Source organism: Mchenga conophoros, linkage group LG4, assembly GCF_057382185.1.
Source record: "Mchenga conophoros isolate Kocher_MC1m ecotype Shallow Benthic linkage group LG4, M_conophoros_male_GT1.1, whole genome shotgun sequence".
NCBI classification, from domain to species: Eukaryota; Metazoa; Chordata; class Actinopteri; order Cichliformes; family Cichlidae; genus Mchenga; species Mchenga conophoros.
The window spans coordinates 14,350,118-14,371,216 of record NC_140529.1 but is presented as its reverse complement, the minus strand read 5'-3'; the positions used below and the strand labels follow the sequence as shown (position 1 = coordinate 14,371,216).

Below are 21,099 nucleotides of genomic sequence, written 5' to 3'. Positions count from 1 at the left end.
AGAAACACAAAAATACAAAAAGAGGTTTTTAATTTTGCACAGCACAATAAAAAAAGCAGCAAACAAAAATCAGATCATAAGAGATGATCAGCTCCTGAGTCCTGAGGCATTGCACTGATTGTTTCCTCTACTCCTGCAGCAATAGTGTTTGTATATATGAAGACATTCAAGCATCAAAAATAAAGATTTTACTTTAAGGTGGCACATCTGCTGATTTTGTGATTTGGTATTTTATTATATCATAAAGCTACTGTGAGCATCAAAGGCACCAATGGCTGCACACAGGACACCCTGGGAAAAAAAACGTGTTTAGAAATAGATCAGAAATCTGTGTTTACCAGTGCTGAATGAAATCATATATATATATATATATATATATATATGTATATATAAAAATTTAAAGAAAAAAGAAAAAAAAAAAGTGACTGCTGAGAAGAAAGGAGATCTACTCATGGATGCAATAGCAAACATGCAGAAAAAAAAAAATCATCTGCTGGATGGACATTGAAAGGACAGATAAAACCCGCCTCCCAGAAACTCACTGGGTTGTACAGATGGGCGTGGACCTCCATTACCCTGAAAGAATCTCTGTCGCGCGCACACAGTCACACACTGATGCTCATGGATCGAAAAGAATGGGCTGCATCTTGATAAAGGTGAAGTTGTAATACTGTGGCAGACCCTGGTGGCTAATGCTGCCGAATTTGTCCCAAAAGAACGGCGGGAGTCCGTCCTGTGTTGTCGGCCCGTTCACCGCCTCCGCACGGAAATCCCCAGCCAAGTGGAAATCTGTCACCTGCACAGGGAAAAAGACGCCAACAAGAAGAAAGCTGGGTAGAGCTTAAAAGCATCTGAATTCATGAAACCTGCATGACTGCTACTGATGAAAAGGCTATTGTGGCGCTCTGGGAATACCTTAGTGTCATAGCAGCCTCCTGGTGAAGGCCTCTCGCTTTGCAGGTCGTTACGGCAACAGATGGACTTGCAGGGGTCACCCTTTGAGTACGGATCCTTCTTGTAGTCTGAAAACAAGCAAACCAAAAATATCATGCTTGTGAATGTAAATGGGTGGCTACTGGAAAAAGAAATGAAAAGATTTCAAAAATTAAACAGAGATCCAACTAAGCCTAATTCTGTGTCACAGTTCAGCTATCACACTGGCTACTGCAGAAGAAACCCTGGGACACTCGTGGACCTGGTTGGGAAGAAATGCTCTACCTGTGCATCTTTGGTTTAAACAGACGTGCAACAAGTCTGAACAGAAGAGGTACCTAAAAGAAATGTATAAAACTATATCAGCTCAAGCTATAGCTATCAGAATAGCTAGGAAAAGGCCACTTAATTAGGTACAGTTGTTCAACTACTTGTTAGTGCAAATATCTAATCAGACAGTAAAACAGCAGTAACACAGTGGATTTATGCACATAGACATGGTGAAGACAACCTGCTAAAGTTCAAACTGAGCATCATTTAAATCCCCAAATCCACTTCAGTATTGTTATGACTGTTATGAACATGTTCTACCAATCTTCTAATGGCTGCTTCCAGCAGGACAACGGACCACATCGCAAAGCTCAGATCATCTCAAACTGCTAGATGTGATTTGAATCCAGCAGCTTGTTGAATGTGTGCCTCTAACAAGATGTAACTAATGAAGTGTACTGCAGCCAAAAATCTAGCTTATGAAACAGCAACATACAAAGAGTCAGCAGAATGAGTTAAAACTAAGAAGCCGAGATGGAGCCACACACCATTGAATCTCATGATGTGCTTCAAGGACTCCAGGTCCTTAACGCCACACTGGTCACGGCGAAAGATCTTGGCTCTGGGACAGAGGTCATAGGAGAAGTCCTCTCCGTACTGCTCCCACATTTCTACGTAACCACTCATTGTGTAGATCTTCCGATGGAAAGGAATGTTGTAGGACGGCCAATAACCTGTAAGAAATGGATGTGGTGACGAAATCACAGAAAAGTCTAAAAATGAAATATGATACAAAATACAATTGAATGTAGAAAATGATTAGCTGCCTCTGCGCAGAGTCTGTGTCTGGTCCGAGTACTCCACCAAGCTGGGGATCTGCTCCACCACAGTCAGCGCACCGTCGTCGAGACTGTGACCCAGCTTCACTTTGCTTCTGTCCAACACCATGTACTGATTGTTGTAGGTTCCTGCAAGAGTTACAGGTGGATTTATGGAAGAGAAAAAAGTTTAATAAAGAGGCCTGAGCATGATTTAGCTTTTTCTATCAAAACACAGCACAGTTTCTGTGCTTCGTGTATAAAGATCCATGTACATAAGGCAGACATGCTCACCAGAGTTATACATGGAAAAGGTTTTGGCCCATTCTTCTCCGGTTTTTGCCAAACTGTGAGCCAGCCTGACCCTCTGCCAGGCCAGTAGGCTATTTGGGGTGATTGTGTCAAAAAGGGAGGAGTTGAAGACATTGTTGGTCGTCTGCGTCATCATCAGACCACTTCCCAAGAGGTAGAAGTCATCCAGCGACACCAGGAACCCTGAAGCCACAAACAAGCCACATTACAAACATGAGCTTTATGGATGATCTTCTTCCATAATGATGTTCTTTTTGCATGTGTGCCATGTGTGAAGAGGGCGAGATAACCAAAATTGTTATACAGAGACAGCAGAATGAATGGTTGGCCTTCTGGAGATGGCTGACACTGACTGAATTACGAAGTGGAATCATCAGCAAAACTCTAAAACTTAAGAAGCTGATCTCACCAAATTCATTTAAGGCGTCTTTAACTGACCTGGAGGCAGCTACTACAAATGTACTGCATGAATATTAACAGCACAGTACTATTCAATAAACTCAGTGACTTTTACTTTTATTTATGTTTGTTTCAGCATAAATGTTGGTTGTGTTTGTATTTTACTCCATCAGTTTTACATTCTTATAGTTTTAGTGTGTTTTTGCTGTGTATTTTCATCTGTGTTGTACTAGTCTGTGCAGTTACTGATTGTAATGCTGCCTGTCTTGGATAGGACACGTTTTAAAAGAGTTGTGTAACCTTAAAGTAATGTTATCCTGGTTAAATGAAGGTTCAATCAAAATAAATGAGGTAAATTTTCACTGATGCTCTTGCTTTCTTACATACCAGGGTAGCTGCTAAAGGATAGTTTTCCAGTGGCTGTATGGGGCTCGCTGATGTGAAAGTCCCAGTGTTTGTAAATCCGCATCGTAGCAGCGTACGTGTACCAGCTGGAATGAGCGAACAGGAGGTTCTCGTACCCCGGCAGCATCTAAAGATGATGACAGAAATCAGTAATGAGACAATCGTGCGTCATGTCCAACAGTTATGTAGCTTAACCAACATAATAACATTGGTTTAGTTAGATAATTAACTTAAATTCAAGAATATCCTTTCAACAAAAGCCACCAAACAGACAGAACAAGAAGTCAGAACAGGTGACGTTATAGGACTTTTAAATTTGGCCTGTTATTTAGCACAAACATACATTTGTTAAAGCTGCCGTGCAAAAAACACTTTGAAGTTACAGGTTTTAGAATATGCACCTCTGTGTACAAAACTGTCCCCTGATTTAATTATGTCACTGAAAATTAAACTTAGTTTCTTTAAATATGAAATAAAGATGAATAATGCGTTACTGCACTAATGCACCAGCACATTCGATTACACAGGAAATTTGCTCTTCACTGGTAGTTTCTTGTTCTTCTTATTTTGCACACCTATGAAAATCAGGTTACAGCTGATGTCAGTGAAGCATTACTAATTTGCTGTGAAGTAAATTTGAGGAACTACTCATATACATCAGCTGCTTTTTGTGTTATGTGTATTTTTTTAAATATCTAATAAGAATAAGAGCCTGATCAGGATCGTAGACTGTATATAAAAGATGGCCACTGTAAGCTGTGCGCAGACTTGTGTTTTAGATCCTCGGGTTTGGCATTTTATCGGTTGCCATATTTTTTTCCCCCTCAAACTTGATGAGAAAGAGGAGACACCACATCTTCATAAAGTGAACTTATCAACTGCTCGTTTTATGTTGCAGAAATGGAACATTTTGATGTATTCACCAAGACTTGAAACCAGCGGCTGAGAGGAGGAACTGAAAAGTAAGATGTTTACGGAGTTCATAGATCAGATGCTTCTTCAAAGTCAGACTACCTTTTGCAACCAGAAGAAAGAGTGAGTTGATTTTAGGCATCGCTAGCTTCACTTTTGGTCTCTATATCCATCTTTTATATACAGTCTGTGATTAACTTGTGTTTTGACCTCTGACCTTGATGAGTGCAGAGCAGTGGCCCATCCCTGGAAGTCTGAAGTCTCTGAGTGAAGGATAGGAGCTGGGGACCAGGGCTGGGATCAGATCCAGCAGGTCTCCCACAGAGTTCAGGAACTGGACGTCAAACAGCGTCAGCGGCTTTGGGAAGGACAACAGATAAACAGCTGGTCATCAAATGCAAACAAACAGTGCTGCTGCTCCTGATGTGAGACGGCCATTTATCAAAAACCCCAAAAAACATACAGAATAAAAGCTACAAAATAATTAATTATGAGAAAAGAAAACATAAAAAGTCCTCTCACATCTTACAGCAAACAAAAGTCGATCCATTAAATAAAATAATTATTTGCATTCATAACTGCTGGTATGTAGTATTACTGCTAGTGCCATTAATGTAACACTATTGGCTCTATAGCATATTTATAAAAATCTTCTTAAGTACTATTACTTCTACTTTTTATATTTAACATGGTTTAAGGCTGTGAAACCTGATATGAAACTGTTGGTTGATGCTTCTGCATCTCAGAGTGCAGATTTATTTGTTAGTAATTTTTCACTGTTCTTGTTTTTGGTCACATGGTTATCCTACCTTCTTCCCTTGCTTCTTGGCCCACGCTGCCACTCCTGCCTGCAATCCGTCCAGCTGAGCCATGATGAAGCCGGCGTGTTTCCACAGAGGATCGGAGCTCTTGTTCCCTTTCACCTGCTGTCTGACCCATGAGTCCTGCTTCCTGAATATACAAGAATCATATTAGACTGACATTTAAGTAAACAGATAACTGCTACTGTACAAAACTCCCACCGTAATACTGCATCAGCAGAAAAACATGATCAAAACTGTTCTTTATTCTGCAACATTATGAATGTCAGGGGTGAACTTCTGTAAGCTCTGTTGTGGTCAAGAGTGGCTGAATGCCAACGCTGAGAGTGCTTAAATGTTTGGTTGAACTTTTTTCAGAAGAGGATATGAAAGATGACAGATTGTGAAGTAGATGTGACATTTCTGCTGCTCGGGTTTTAACTCTGAAAGGAAAAGGGAACAGACTCACTCCATAAATTTCTGAACTGGGTCGAGCATCTTTGGTTCGGTGATCAGCTGCGGGTACATGTTGGTGTAGTGGTCCATCATCTGCCTCGGGAGGAGGAAGAATGAGTACAAGTATAAGAGTGAATACAAAATGCCATAGCCTATAGAGTAAAATAAATAAGGTTATAATGAGAACTGACAGCACTTACTGGGCGGTCAGGAAGCCTTCGAGGTAGCCAGCCAGGAAGAAAGTGATCTCATCCGTTTCAGGAGTTTTTCCATACCCTGCTCGGATCTCCAGGACGCTCCAGCCTGTACTGGATAGGGTGTTATTCAGGAACCCGTAAGCATCCCCCTCGACCTCCATCACCCCCTCCTTTAACTTGACAAGCTTGTGATCAGGGTCCCAGTACACAGTGGCTGCTGTCAGCTCTGAGAACACATCAACATAATGAAAATATAAACAAAAAGGGAGGCACAGATTCCAGCTCCTCTACTTAGGGATTTTTTTCTATATTTGCTGTGATGAATTAATGGATGCAAACAAAAATGAAAGTTAAATGTCAGGTTAGGGATCACACTGCACGAAACACTTCACTCAGTCTCCAAAACAACTTAAAACTCAACGCGTACAAAAATCATCTGTACGGCACATTCATACAAGCAGCACGGACGCTGGAAATAAACCACCACTTCATTCCTGAAAGAATGAAACCAACAGATCCTTAAACAATCACCCGTGACTTCTCATGGACTCGTCCTACTTACTGTCAGCAGAGCCGAAGGTCGCAGCCACGCTGAACAGAAGACAGACATGTAACCAATTTAGCGAAGACATGTCTGCGAGAATGGAGCTAAAAACTAAAACTGCTGCGGGACATAGAAATGGTTCGAGCAGAAGTGGCAGAAGTAAAGAGGAAATCTGCGTTTTCTACGCAGGGAAAGTCCAAGTCACGCGAGCTCAGAGTTTCCTGATTGGCTGCGGCCAGGAGCGGAAAAAAGGGAACAGTACGCACACGTGAAAACACTTCGAGACAAGCTGCTGGAACAACTAAGATAGTTGGTAAACAAGAGATTTTTAGTTTGGGGACAAGAAAAGAAAGAAAATAACTTTCCACCCCAGATGGGACTCGAACCCACAATCCCTGGTGTTGTGGATAGGCGTAACTTTGGGTCACGTGGTGTCGGTAATAGTAGTAGTGATTACTATGTTACCTGTTCTCCACCCGAGGGAATCTTTCTGAATGAGCGGGTGACGGGGGAAGACAACTTTTGCTGACCGCTCAAGTCTGGAATGTCTGATCACTGTTTTTCCATGGATTTTAATGATTTTTGATAACAAATAAATGAGTTTTAAATTGGAATTTTGACGTTTTAACAGCGAGCGCGTCAACATCATTCCCCTATTCAGCTGCTCGGCGACTCTAACGCCGACGCGAGCCCATCCACCGCCGCCACTACACCCACAAAAACGACTTGTCTGACAGAGAAAGAGAAGGCGACAGTGGTATGTTGAATGCTTAAAATGAGTGGTACGCAAGCTGCATCTGTTGTTGGAAAACCTGAAAAGGATAAAAGATTAATTGTTCTCACTGAGAAAGCTTTTGCATATAAAATTGAAACCACCCAAGCAGATCGGAAAAGGCATGTAAACAAAATGAAAAGTGTGATTATGTCTCTTAAAGAGCTAATGAAAGATGATAAAAGTTATTCACAAGTTAAATCACAGTTTGATGAGTTAACACACTTGTTTAAGGATGCCAGTGCATTGCATGAGTCTCTGTTTTCTTTAATCTCAGTTAACGAGAAAGATAAACAAAATATATGGTTCTCAAGCATTGCTAAATACAATAAAGAGTTTATGGAGGATGTCAAGATATAGCTTGCTGAAACTGAAAAACATTCAGGCAGGCCATCATCTGACAAAGCATAGTCAGATGATGGCCTGGAAACTTCCCTGGGAGGAGAAGTGGAGGTGCAAGAGCACATTGGGAAAAGAACCTCAATTATGTCTTAATCCCCAGAATGATGTTCAGGATGACGTGTTGTGTCAAATCAAGGCAGTAGGTCGAGCTCAAGAGTATCATCTCCTTCATCTGCACATCTCAGGGCAGAAGCTGAAACGGCTGCTTTGCTCGCACAGCAACATGTACTTAAAGAAAAACACTCTCTTTAAGAACAGGAGGAGCAGTTGTGGAGAAAGAAAGAACAACTTCAGCTTGAAGCAGATATAGCTGCAACTGTTGCAAAAGTGAATGTGCTGAGAACTGGTTCCACAATGCGGATCGTTGCTTTGTAGAAATCTAATGGAATAGAATCATATTTTAAAACGAAAGGAAACAGGCTTGAAATCCTTATTGTGGAAGCACAGACTTTTGTTCCACAGACGCTTACAAAAGGTAATGCAATCACTGGGAATGCAGAGCTTCAAGTAAAAACAGTGCAACAGAATATGAAAAGGAAAAGGCCTGCACCCGCTCTTATGGGGCCTTCTGACACTTTTAGACCAATCCCATCTTTGTCTAATCAACAAGCTGCTCATCCAGTAGCCAATGAAAATCCGTTGTCCATTATGGAAAAACAAAATAAATTAAAATGTATGTTGGTCAATCAGCAAAGTCTCTTTTCACTGCCCAAAAGGGAGGTTCAAACCTTTGATGGCGATCCTTTACATTTTCAGGCTTTTATGTGCTCGTTTGAACAGATCATAGAAGCAACGACTGGCGATACTTTATAAGCACTTTGGGAATGGACATGTGATTGCATCTTCTTATTTGATCAAAGTTCACTCATGGGCACTGATTAGATCAGAAGATGGAAAGGCTCTTCAGGCATACTGTTTGTTCCTATGTGGATGCTGCAATGCAATGGAAGAGATTAATGATCTCTCTGAATTAAATACACCTGCCAAAATGCTTGCTTTGATTAGAAGACTGCCATATAAGTTAAAAGACAAATGGTGAACGGTAGCATGTGACATCCAGGAGAGGCAACATCGCAGAGCTGAATTCGTTGACGTTGTTTCCTTCCTTGAGTGTCAAGTTAAAATTGCTACAGATCCCGTCTTTGGAAATCTATGTGATGTTCCAGCAACACATCTAACAGCTAAGGGCAGCAATGGAGGGAAACGTTCTCCACATCCAAGAGCTAAAAGGAGTAGCTTTGGTACAACTCTGATGCTAAGAGACAGAATCAAACAGGAGCTCAAGATCGCCACAGTACTGTGAAGGCTTGTTTGTTCTGCAAAGGCGGACACACACTGGGGTCATGTGCTCTGCTTAATAAGATACCTCATAATGAGAAGATTTCGTTTCTTAAAAGGAATGGCATCTGTTTTGGCTGTTTGTATACTGGGCACATCAGCAAAGAATGCAGAAAATGTCTTTTATGTAAAATTTGTGGTTTCAGACATGCCAGTATTCTCCATATCCACCACAAGGAGAAGAATGAAGCCAAACCTGATAACGAGGCAGATAACAATCCAGATTAGTGGTCATACGGGGCCGGTGAATGAGATTGTAAGCTTGCCATCATGCCAGTTAAAGTAAAATCAAAGAGAGGTCAAAGAATAGTTGAAACATCTGCCTTTTTGAACCAAGGGAGTTCAGCATCCTTTTGTACAGTGGGTCTTATGGACAAGCTGAATATTGCTGGGAGGAAGACAACGATTCTCCTGCGCACTATGGGACAGGAGAAAGTGGTGGACAGTTTCATTGTACCTGAACTTGAAGTTGCTGGATTGGACAGTGACATATACTGTGATATACCTGACCTCTTCACTCGGCACAAAATGCCTGTAGATATTGGTAACGTCCCACATCAACAGGTCCTGGATGATTTGCACATTTGAAGCATGTTCATTTGCCAGAAATGAAGTCCAGTGTGGAGCTTTTGATTGGCATGAATATGCCCAGAGCTCTGGAACCTTTGGAGGTCATCCGGAGTGTCGGTGATGGACCTTTCACCGTTAGACTGTGCTTGGTTGGACAGTGCATGGGCCACTTAATCGAGAATGCTGTGGAAGGCCAGGATGTTTGGCAACAGTTACTCCCAAAAGAGTTTCTGCTGTCACACTGGATAAGCTATGGAAACAGCAGTTCAAGATGGACTTCCCTGAGAGCAGCCATGATGAGCAGATGGGCTGTCAAAGGAAGACTCAAAACTCCTGGAGTTGGTGATGGGTGATTTGGTATATCCCTCACCATGGGGTTTACCATCCTACCAAGGAGAAGATGCGGGTCGCCTTCGGCTGTGCAGCATCATTCCAGGGTGTCTCTCTTAATGCGCAGCTCCTGAGTGGCCCTGACTTAACAAATGCTTTGGTTGGAGTACTGACGAGGTTCAGAATAGAGCCTATTGTTTTGATGTCTGACATCCAGGTTATGTTTCACCAGGTGCATGTGCCAGAGGAAGATTCTGACCTATTGATATTTCTCTGGTGGCCTGGTGATGACTTTAGAGCATGCAAGAGTACAGGATGGGTGTTCATTTGTTTGGGGCAACATCCTCTCCAAGCTGTGCCGACTATGCCCTGCGGAAATGCGCAGAGGACAACAAAGCATACTTCAGCCAGCAGGTGATAGACACCATTCTGTATAGTTTTTATGTGGACAACTGCCTTGCTTCAATAGGCTCTGAAGACGAAGCCATCAATCTTTACTCAGATCTCAGAGACATCTGTGCCAAGGGTGGCTTCAACTTAACAAAGTGAGTAATAGCTGCAGCATTCTGGCAGTTATACCTGAGGAGGAAAGAGCAAAGAAAGTTAAGGTCATAGACCTGGATCGTGACCTGTTGAGGGAGCATTGGGACTGTGGTGGTGCCTACAGTCAGATGCATTTAAGTTGCATTTAAGATGCATTGTAAATGTAAAACCTGATTTTGGAGAGACGGCCACTGCTCAGTTGCATCACTTTGCAGATGCGAGTGGAAAGGGGTGTGGCGCTGTTACTTACCTGCTGCTGCACACCAGTCACTCACAGATACACAGTTCCTTCATAATGGGAAAGTCCAGTGTGCCTTTAAAACCAGTCACAATCCTACGCATGGAAATGATGCCAGCAGTGGTAGCAGTTTGCGAGGATAAAATGTGGAGGAGGGAGTTGAGACTACCTCTCCTAAACTCAGTATTTTGCACAGACAGCACCGCAGTGTTGAAATATATCAATAATGAGACTTCCAGGTTCCGTGTTTTTGTGGTGAACCAAGTGTCAGAGATCCTCAAGGCTTCTAGTGCCTCCCAGTGGAGGAATGTAAACACAACGCATAACCCTGCAGACTTTGCCTCCAGAGGCATGAAGGCAGAGACCTTTCTACTTGACACTGAATGGATATCTGGTCCTGCATTTTGTTACACAGCCAGAGAACAATTGGCCTGTGAACCCAGAACTTGCAATAACTTTAACATGAAGATCCTGAAGTTAAGGTGTCTGCTGCCATGGACGTCTCACAAGCACATGATGATGATCATCCTCTGACCCTTTTAATCCATTGTGCTTCATTCTGGACTTGTCTCATCAGGGTGATGGGTTGGATTTTGAGGTTCAAGACCTTGCTATTGCACCGCAGGAAGAACAAGACAGACTTCCAGTCTCCATCTGATACAACTCAGTCTGAAGGTGCTCATCATAGGGTTGAGTTCTGCCACGGCTTTCTTTCATTGGGAGAGGTTGAGGATGCTGAGATGCAAATAATCAAGTTCTGTCAGAGGAAAAGATATCCCTAAAGGATATTCCTGCCTCCAAAGAGGAGAGACTTTGAAACGAAGCAGCCACATACATAAGGTGAATCCTGTTCTGGAGGATGATGTGCTGCGGGCTGTCGGACATCTGAGTAGAGCTGTCATGTCAGAAGATTCCAAGCATCCTGTCATAATCGCTAAAGATCTTCACATTTCTTTAAAAAAAATGTATTTATAAGATTTTAAGGTCAAAGATCTTCATATTTCTAATCTAATTCTGAAGCATATTCATAAAGAGGTGGTTCATGGTGAAAAGAACCACATACTCTCAAAGCTGCATCAAAAATACTGGGTTCCTGGTGCCTTATGTCGAGGTGTGTGGCCTGTGGAAGGTTTCATGGAACTGCAGGCCAGCTGCAGCTGGCTGAGTTGCATGAAAGCAGAGTAACCCTTGAGAAATCCCCGTTAAGCTTTGTTGGAGTGGACTATTTTGGTCCATTTGAAGTAAAACGTGGGAGAAGTGTTATGAAGCGGTATGGCGTTATTTTCGCTTGTTTGGCGATTAGAGCCAGGCGTTTTCAGGCAAATACCAAAAATCACTTTTTTCGGATGACAACTACAGATGAAGACATGTTTTCAAATTGTCTTGCTTTCTTACTTTTCCATTAAATATTTATGAAAGCTTCAAACTCACATGAATAATCCACTAAACCAGAGTAGCTGAAAGTCCAGACTGTGAGAGTTTAAGTATAAAACAAAAATGGAATAAAGGCATAACGTAGACATGCAAAGAAACACAAAAATACAAGAAGAGGTTTTTAATTTCACACAGCACAATCAAAAGGCAGCAAACAAAAATCAGATCATAAGAGATGATCAGCTCCTGAGTCCTGAGGCATTGCACTGATTGTTTCCTCTACTCCTGCAGCAATAGTGTTTGTATATATGAAGACATTCAAGCATCAAAAATAAAGATTTTACTTTAAGGTGGCACATCTGCTGATTTTGTGATTTGGTATTTTATTATATCATAAAGCTACTGTGAGCATCAAAGGCACCAATGGCTGCACACAGGACACCCTGGGAAAAAAAACGTGTTTAGAAATAGATCAGAAATCTGTGTTTACCAGCGTTGAATGAAATCCTATAAAAAAGTGACAGCGGAGAAAAAAGCAGATCTGCTCATGGATGCAATAGTAAACATGTAGAAAAAAAAATCATCTGCAGGATGGTAATGGAAAGGACAGATAAAACCGATGGTTGTGGACCTTCATTACCCTGAAAGAATCCCTATCGTGCGCACACAGTCACACACTGATGCTCATGGTTTGAAAAGAATGGGCTGCATCTTGACAAAAGTGAAGTTGTAATACTGTGGCAGGCCCTGGTGACTGATGCTGCCGAATTTGTCCCAAGAGAACGGTGGGAGTCCGTCCTGTGTTGTCGGCCCGTTCACCGCCTCCGCACGGAAATCCCCAGCCAAGTGGAAATCTGTCACCTGCACAGGGAAAAAGACGCCAACAAGAAGAAAGCTGGGTAGAGCTTAAAAGCATCTGAATTCATGAAACCTGTATGACTGCTACTGATGAAAAGGCTATTGTGGCGCTCTGGGAATACCTTAGTGTCATAGCAGCCTCCTGGTAAAGGATCCTCTCCTCGCAGGTCTTTACGGCAACAGATGGACTTGCAGGGGTCACCCTTTGAGTACGGATCCTTCTTATAGTCTGAAAACAAGCAAACCAAAAATATCATGCTTGCTGAAGCTAAAGCTTGAGAATTGAGCTTCAGAATAGCTAAATAAAAAAAGGCCACGTAATTAGACTTGTTCAACTACTTGTTAATGCAAAAATCTAATCAGACAATAAAATACCAGTAACTTGACAACCTAATAAAGTTCAAACTGACCATGGTCTACCAATCTTGTAAGGGCTTCTTCCAGCAGGATAACGCACCATGTCGCAAAGCTCAGATTATCTCAAACTGCCTTTTTGAAAGTGACAATTTACACAAACAAAAAAAAAAGTACTGAAGGGGCCTCCAGTGTCATTTTATCCACTAGATGTGATTTGAATCCAGCAGCTTGTTGAATGTGTGCCTCTAACAAGATGTAACTAATGAAGTGTACTGCAGCCAAAAATCTAGCTTATGAAACAGCAACATACAAAGAGTCAGCAGAATGAGCTAAAACTAAGAAGCTGAGATGGAGCCACACACCATTGAATCTCATGATGTGCTTCAAGGACTCCAGGTCCTTAACGCCACACTGGTCACGGCGAAAGATCTTGGCTCTGGGACAGAGGTCATAGGAGAAGTCCTCTCCGTACTGCTCCCACATTTCTACGTAACCACTCATTGTGTAGATCTTCCGATGGAAAGGAATGTTGTAGGACGGCCAATAACCTGTAAGAAATGGATGTGGTGACGAAATCACAGAAAAGTCTAAAAATGAAATACGATACAAAATACAATTGAATGTAGAAAATGATTAGCTGCCTCTGCGCAGAGTCTGTGTCTGGTCCGAGTACTCCACCAAGCTGGGGATCTGCTCCACCACAGTCAGCGCACCGTCGTCGAGACTGTGACCCAGCTTCACTTTGCTTCTGTCCAACACCATGTACTGATTGTTGTAGGTTCCTGCAAGAGTTACAGGTGGATTTATGGAAGAGAAAAAAGTTTAATAAAGAGGCCTGAGCATGATTTAGCTTTTTCTATCAAAACAGCACAGTTTCTGTGCTTCGTGTATAAAGATCCATGTACATAAGGCAGACATGCTCACCAGAGTTATACATGGAAAAGGTTTTGGCCCATTCTTCTCCGGTTTTTGCCAAACTGTGAGCCAGCCTGACCCTCTGCCAGGCCAGTAGGCTATTTGGGGTGATTGTGTCAAAAAGGGAGGAGTTGAAGACAACGTTGGTCGTCTGCGTCATCATCAGACCACTTCCCAAGAGGTAGAAGTCATCCAGCGACACCAGGAACCCTGAAGCCACAAACAAGCCACATTACAAACATGAGCTTTATGGATGATCTTCTTCCATAATGATGTTCTTTTTGCATGTGTGCCATGTGTGAAGAGGGCGAGATAACCAAAATTGTTATACAGAGACAGCAGAATGAATGGTTGGCCTTCTGGAGATGGCTGACACTGACTGAATTACGAAGTGGAATCATCAGCAAAACTCTAAAACTTAAGAAGCTGATCTCACCAAATCCATTTAAGACGTCTTTAACTGACCTGGAGGCAGCTACTACAAATGTACTGCATGAATATTAACAGCACAGTACTATTCAATAAACTCAGTGACTTTTACTTTTATTTATGTTTGTTTCAGCATAAATGTTGGTTGTGTTTGTATTTTAGTCCATCAGTTTTACATTCTTATAGTTTTAGTGTGTTTTTGCTGTGTATTTTCATCTGTGTTGTACTAGTCTGTGCAGTTACTGATTGTAATGCTGCCTGTCTTGGATAGGACACGTTTTAAAAGATTGTAAAAATTTTTCACTGATGCTCTTGCTTTCTTACATACCAGGGTAGCTGCTAAAGGATAGTTTTCCAGTGGCTGTATGGGGCTCGCTGATGTGAAAGTCCCAGTGTTTGTAAATCCGCATCGAAGCAGCGTACGTGTACCAGCTGGAATGAGCGAACAGGAGGTTCTCGTACCCCGGCAGCATCTAAAGATGATGACAGAAATCAGTAATGAGACAATCGTGCGTCATGTCCAACAGTTATGTAGCTTAACCAACATAATAACATTGGTTTAGTTAGATAATTAACTTAAATTCGATAGTTTCCTTTCAACAAAAGCAACAAAACAGACAAGAAGTCAGAACAGGTGACGTTATAGGACTTTTAAATTTGGCCTGTTATTTAGCACAAACATACATTTGTTAAAGCTGCTGTGCAAAAAACACTTTGAAGTTACAGGTTTTAGAATATGCACCTCTGTGTACAAAACTGTCCCCTGATTTAATTATGTCACTGAAAATTAAACTTAGTTTCTTTAAATATGAAATAAAGATGAATAATGCGTTACTGCACTAATGCACCAGCACATTCGATTACACAGGAAATTTGCTCTTCACTGGTAGTTTCTTGTTCTTCTTATTTTGCACACCTATGAAAATCAGGTTACAGCTGATGTCAGTGAAGCATTACTAATTTGCTGTGAAGTAAATTTGAGGAACTACTCATATACATCAGCTGCTTTTTGTGTTATGTGTATTTTTTTTAATATCTAATAAGAATAAGAGCCTGATCAGGATCGTAGACTGTATATAAAAGATGGCCACTGTAAGCTGTGCGCAGACTTGTGTTTTAGATCCTCGGGTTTGGCATTTTATCGGTTGCCATATTTTTTCCCCCTCAAACTTGACGAGCAAGAGGAGACACCACATCTTCATAAAGTGAACTTATCAACTGCTCGTTTTATGTTGCAGAAATGGAACATTTCGGTTTATTCACCAAGACTTGAAACCACTAAAGATTACAGAATACATGCCCCAAAATGTATTTCGTAACATATTCCATTACGTTACTCAATGAGAGTAACGTATTCTGAATACTTTGGATTACTTAATATATTATCAAGCTTTTGTACAATTACATGAATGTACGATTGCTGTGCGATTTATTACTATTACTGAAGACTATACTCGCCATACCATTACCAACTAGATTTTTAAATCTTAATATAAAATGAGTAACAGTAGGGTGGACATTAGGTAAGGCTGCAAATTTTTGCAGCGATCTCATATAGAAAACTATTCTGCGCATATATAAAACAGGTCCGCGGCTCCAAACCGTAGTAAAGGGACGTCTGGCTAATGCGCTGGGCTCCGTGTCGGGCTCGTAGCCAAAAACTAGCTTTACTTTGTTGTCTGGGTCAACTTTGCTAACGAGAGACAGAGAAAGGCATTCTTTAGGGCTATACCTGTAACACTCTACCTTTTGCCTTCATATTAAATAATTTGTTGAACAATAATTTTAAAAATATTTCATCACGTCATTATGCAAATAGAGGTGACATGGGCCGCGAGATGGAGACACAGGCATTAGAGCCTCTTAATGTGTGTTTTATTTATTTCCACCAGCGTGGAATTACCAAAAATAGAAAGGGCATAGCCTAACATATGAAATGGGAAAAGACCGCCGTGTAATCCCTTTATTTCAACAAAGTAACTGTATTCTGAATACCACCTTTTTAAACAGTAACTGTAACGGAATACAGTTACTCATATTTTGTATTTTAAATACGTAACGCCGGTACATGTATTCCTTTACTCCCCAACACTGTTCATAGAGCAGATGCTTCTTCAAAGTCAGACTTCCTTTTGCAACCAGAAGAAAGAGTGAGTTGATTTTAGGCATCGCTAGCTTCACTTTTGGTCTCTATATCCATCTTTTATATACAGTCTGTGATTAACTTGTGTTTTGACCTCTGACCTTGATGAGTGCAGAGCAGTGACCCATCCCTGGAAGTTTGAAGTCTCTGAGTGAAGGATAGGAGCTGGGGACCAGGGCTGGGATCAGATCCAGCAGGTCTCCCACCGCGTTCAGGAACTGGACGTCAAACAGCGTCAGCGGCTTTGGGAAGGACAACAGATAAACAGCTGGTCATCAAATGCAAACAAACAGTGCTGCTGCTCCTGAAGTGAGACGGCCATTTATCAAAAACAAAACAAAACACGGAATAAAAGCTACAAAATAATTAATTATGAGAAAAGAAAATATTAAAAATAATTCACATCTTACAGCAAATCAAAGTGGATTCTTTAAACAAATAAATTATTTGAATTCATAACTGCTGGTATGTAGTATTACTTTTACTGCCATTAATATCACTATTGGCTCTATAGCATATTCATGAAAATCTTCTTAAGTACTATTACTTCTACTTTTTATATTTAACATGACTTAAGCCTGTGAAACCTGATATAAAATTATTGGTTGATGCTTCTGCATTTCAGAGTGCAGATTTATTTGATAGCATTTTTTTTTAAACATTCTTGTGTTTTGTTGCGTTTTTGTGGGACAAAAATCCAGCCAAACGGCTATCCTACCTTCTTCCCTTGCTTCTCGGCCCACGCTGCCACTCCTGCCTGCAATCCGTCCAGCTGAGCCATGATGAAGCCGGCGTGTTTCCACAGAGGATCGGAGCTCTTGTTCACCTGCTGTCTGACCCATGAGTCCTGCTCCCTAAACGTACAAGAATCATATTTAGACTGAAATTTAACTAAATGGATAAATGCTACTTTACAAAACCCCACCGTAATACTGCATCAGTAGAAAAACCTGATCAAAAATGTTCTTAACTCTGCAACATGGTCTTTTTTTCCGCCCATCCCATTTGGTTCTTTAGCCGTCAGAATTACTGTCTGAAGGCCAAGAAAGATCTTTGCCAAGTGGGTCATCACAGGCTTGCTGTATTAGTCCATTTTAATGACCTTCGTTATTATTATTCATTATTTTATTTTCAGTTTTACAGATGGGACAAACATGACTGGGGGATAGGAAAGGGAGAAAGAAAGAGAGGGAGTGAGCGAGGGAGGGAGGGAAAAACAGGTGAAGAGGGACAGTGAGAAAGGGCACTTAAAAAAATCATCTGGATCACCTGTTGAGAGAAGGAAAAAAAAGAGAAAAAAAGAAAGTAAAAAAGAGAGCAATATAATAAGTACGACACCGTCGCAATAATCTGGCTAAGTGTAAGTAACCGTAAATACTCAATGTTGAATGTTATTGTGGAGCACGCAAGACTGTGCTTTTGCCAAGAAAGGTGTAGTTTGTGTTTGTGAACACCCGTGTGTACACCTGTCCGCGACCTGTGTGGATGGGCACACTTGTATTCAAAAGGTTTCTCTATTAAACGATCTGCTAGAGGGTGTGGGGAGCCATACCCCCGTCCCCCAGGGCATGAAGGACATCCAGGAGCAGAAGCCAGAGGGGGCTGCAGTGACATGTCCGTGGGCTCTGCCAGCAGCCAGCTGTACCAGAGTGGACCGAGCCCACGGAGGCATCCCCGCTCTCTGGAATCCACCAAGGCCAGGGGGCCCAGGCCCATCCGGACCAGGGCCCACAGAACCCGCAGCAGCCCACCCGACCCATCATCATCTCCCAAACTACGCAAGACAATAGACACGCAGGTTAAGTTCGTTCTCCACCACTCCTATATTTCTCCCCCGCCTCTTGACCACACCTCTGTTGTAGTCAAGAGTGGCTGAATGCCAACGCTGAGAGTGCTTAAATGTTTGGTTGAACTTTTTTCAGAAGAGGATATTGAAGATGACAGATTGTGAAGTAGATGTGACATTTCTGCTGCTCGGGTTGTAACTCTGAAAGGAAAAGGGAACAGACCCACTCCATAAATTTCTGAACTGGGTCGAGCATCTTTGGGTCGGTGATCAGCTGCGGGTACATGTTGGTGTAGTGGTCCATCATCTGCCTCGGGAAGAAAAGGAAGAATGAGTACAAGTATAAGAGTGAATACAAAATGCCCAGACTCAGAATTTGAGTGAAAGAAATAAGATTATAATAAGAACTGACAGCACTTACTGGGCAGTCAGGAAGCCTTCGAGGTAGCCAGCCAGGAAGAAAGTGATCTCCGTTTCAGGAGTCTCTCCATACCCTGCTCGGATCTCAAGGACACTCCAGCCTGTACTGGATAGGGTGTCATTCAGGAACCCGTAAGCATCCCCCTCGACCTCCATCACCCCCTCCTTTAACTTGACAAGCTTGTGATCGGGGTCCCAGTACACAGTGGCTGCTGTCAGCTCTGAGAACACATCAACACAATGAAAATATAAACAAAAAGGGAGGCACAGATCCCAGCTCCTTTACTTATGGATTTTTTCCTTCTATATTGTTCTGATGAATTAATGGGTGCAAACAAAAATGAAAGTTTAATACCGACCAAAGGATCACTGTATCACCTCACACCCTGGACACTCCCTGTTTGTACTGTGTGCCCGAGGGCAACAGTTCAGAGCAATTAGTTTAAGGACAAATAGAGTCGAACACAGCTTTTACCCAACCGCAATAACATGTCTGAATGCTGCTACTAAAAAATGTCCATCACGCCATTCTTGAAATGATCTATGCACTGACTGAAGCATGTGTGTGGGAATGTTTGCTCATACTATTCTTATTAGCACTTTATTTATTTTATTTAGTGATTTAATTAAATGTTGTTTAATTTAGATTTTTATATTTCTATGGATGATGCACTGATCGGATACCACTTTTATTTTGGATGTACCTGCGACAATGACAATAAAGACATTCTGATTCTGATTCTTCAGATCCTTAAACAATCACCAGTGACTTCTCATGTAGGGGAGACCGGGGATAGTTGTAACATTTTTGACATTTCTGTCTGTAAATTGAAGCTCTTTTAAGGTAGTGGATTCAAAATGTAATGCAAAGTATTTACATGTCTCTGCTATTAAATAGTGCAGCTATTTTCTCTGCACCACAATTACCCATTGCATGGTATGGTCTCAAACACAAAGAGTGAAATGTTACAATTAACCCCATAGTCTGGGTTAGTTGTAACATATCCTGGGGTAAAATGTAACACAATGAAATAAGGGTACTAACAAAATATTAACATGTAATCTTTGTTTATTCAACACATGAATGCACTTACATCCATTTATGTAGCTGTGTGTGTGTGTGACAGAATGCAGAAATCTAGCTTTTGAACATATTCCAACCCCCCAAAAAAGACAAATTATGGAATTTTCTGCAACTGAATATTTCATTAATTTTGGTTGGTCTTCCTTGAGTTTGGCCTCATTGGCTCAGTGGGCATTATAACCTACAACTCTTGCACCAATTTTGAACATAACAATGAAGCTGAAAAAATGTAGTTGTTCACCAGCATCGCAATTCCATTACTTTTTATCATACCTTGGTGTGGTTTGCAAAGTGCTTCAGAAAGATGAGGAAATCTGTTTCTTGCACTCATCCTGATTTATTTCCACTACCAGTACTTCCTACTGGTCCATCTCTGACACAGAGGTCTGCATAATGTATGTGTGGGAACACAAACAGTGGAGGAATTGTGTTGCCAATGGCATTAACCACATATACAAAAGCGACCAGTGAACCTCTCTCTGCTGATGTCGTTGCCCCAACTTGTTTAATATAAGTTAAAGTAATAGTGTGGTAAGTTGTAACATCTGCATTATTGTTACAACTAACCCAGACTGTTGCTGTTACAACTGACCCAGACTCCTATAGCCATGAACTAGCTAACATTACAGCCAACGGCTAAAACATTAGCACTAAAGACCTACACAGAATATATCCCCATAGACATACAAATAACATAATTTAAGTTTGATGACTTTAATATTAACTGCAAAGCAGATAATGCTATTAGAAATTGAAATAAAGTAGAAAAACTTACTTTTTGGCATACAAATTACTTTTTTTGGTGTTAAATTGTCTGTTTTTGACAAAATGTGCTGATTTTTCACATGTGATAGCAGAACTGAATTGGGCATGCACAGGATGAGTCACATCATTTGAAACTTAGCCCTGATTGGAGAAATTTGAAGTGTTACAACTGACCCACGTTACAACTATCCCCGGTCTCCCCTACTTGTCCTACTTACTGTCAGCAGAGGCGAAGGTCGCAGCCACGATGAATAAAAGACAGGCATGTAACCAATTTAGTGGAGACATGTCTGCGAGAATGGAGCTGAAAACTAAAACTGCTGCGGGACATAGAAATGGTTCGAACAGAAGTGGCACGGGTAAAGAGGAAATCTGTCTTTTCTATGCAAGGAAAGTCCAAAGGTGACGCGAGCTCAGTTTCCTGATTGGCTGCTGCCAGGAGCGGAAAAGGGGAACAGTACGTGAAAACACTTCGAGACAAGCTGCTGGAACAACTAAGATAGTTGGTAAACAAGAGTACATGGTTTTCAGTTTTGAGACAAGAAAAGAAAGAAAATAACCTTCCACCCCAGATGGGACTCGAACCCACAATCCCTGGCTTAGGAGGCCAGTGCCTTATCCATTAGGCCACTGGGGCTGTATGGCTTTGTGACTCTCACAGGAAACTCTTTAGAGATTATAACAATCACCCTGCGACGATTTCATATCGTAGGTACCAGAGCCTGAGTC

General features: G+C 41.6%; 2 protein-coding genes and 1 non-coding gene across 5 annotated transcripts; all 3 read right to left on the bottom strand.

Annotated features, from left to right (window-relative positions):
- Window positions 1-13: 13 nt before the first annotated feature.
- On the bottom strand, window positions 14-6,249 carry LOC146575719 (lysosomal leucine aminopeptidase-like). Of its 2 annotated transcripts, XM_085270557.1 has the most exons (11): window positions 6,065-6,249; window positions 5,506-5,728; window positions 5,319-5,402; window positions 4,859-5,000; window positions 4,267-4,407; window positions 3,120-3,264; window positions 2,316-2,516; window positions 2,031-2,171; window positions 1,752-1,937; window positions 916-1,022; window positions 14-796 (listed from the first exon to the last, which is right to left on the bottom strand). In XM_085270557.1, the coding sequence occupies exons 1-11, from the start codon at window positions 6,132-6,134 to the stop codon at window positions 620-622; spliced, it is 1,617 nt and encodes a 538-aa protein (XP_085126683.1). In that variant the 5' UTR covers window positions 6,135-6,249; the 3' UTR covers window positions 14-619. The 2 variants fall into 2 exon arrangements, with proteins under 2 accessions (XP_085126683.1, XP_085126684.1); XM_085270558.1 differs by lacking the exon at window positions 6,065-6,249 and having other exon boundaries at window positions 5,319-5,398; window positions 5,506-5,635.
- Window positions 6,250-11,779: 5,530 nt separating this feature from the next.
- Window positions 11,780-20,730, bottom strand: LOC146575718 (lysosomal leucine aminopeptidase-like). 2 transcript variants are annotated; one of them, XM_085270555.1, is made up of 11 exons: window positions 20,589-20,730; window positions 18,523-18,742; window positions 18,325-18,412; window positions 17,034-17,162; window positions 16,417-16,557; window positions 14,501-14,645; window positions 13,753-13,953; window positions 13,470-13,610; window positions 13,191-13,376; window positions 12,594-12,700; window positions 11,780-12,474 (listed from the first exon to the last, which is right to left on the bottom strand). In XM_085270555.1, exons 1-11 carry the CDS (start codon window positions 20,656-20,658, stop codon window positions 12,298-12,300), a joined length of 1,605 nt encoding a protein of 534 aa, XP_085126681.1. In that variant the 5' UTR covers window positions 20,659-20,730; the 3' UTR covers window positions 11,780-12,297. The 2 variants fall into 2 exon arrangements, with proteins under 2 accessions (XP_085126681.1, XP_085126680.1); XM_085270554.1 differs by having other exon boundaries at window positions 17,034-17,169; window positions 18,329-18,412.
- Window positions 20,731-20,934: 204 nt separating this feature from the next.
- trnar-ccu (transfer RNA arginine (anticodon CCU)) lies at window positions 20,935-21,007 on the bottom strand. The gene has a single exon. It is a non-coding gene; the product is annotated as a tRNA-Arg (tRNA).
- Between the last annotated feature and the right edge of the window lie 92 nt (window positions 21,008-21,099).

Coding starts and splice junctions, on each gene's coding strand:
- LOC146575719 (XM_085270557.1), bottom strand. CDS start 6,134: ATGTCTTCGCTAAATTGGTTACATGTCTGTCTTCTGTTCAGCGTGGCT. Junction 5,729..6,064: donor GACCTTCGGCTCTGCTGACA/GTAAGTAGGACG, acceptor ATGTGTTCTCAG/AGCTGACAGCAGCCACTGTG. Junction 1,023..1,751: donor GCACATCATGAGATTCAATG/GTGTGTGGCTCC, acceptor GCTTGTTTTCAG/ACTACAAGAAGGATCCGTAC.
- LOC146575718 (XM_085270554.1), bottom strand. CDS start 20,658: ATGTCTCCACTAAATTGGTTACATGCCTGTCTTTTATTCATCGTGGCT. Junction 13,611..13,752: donor CTTTTCCATGTATAACTCTG/GTGAGCATGTCT, acceptor TAACTCTTGCAG/GAACCTACAACAATCAGTAC. Junction 12,475..12,593: donor GAGGCTGCTATGACACTAAG/GTATTCCCAGAG, acceptor TTCCCTGTGCAG/GTGACAGATTTCCACTTGGC.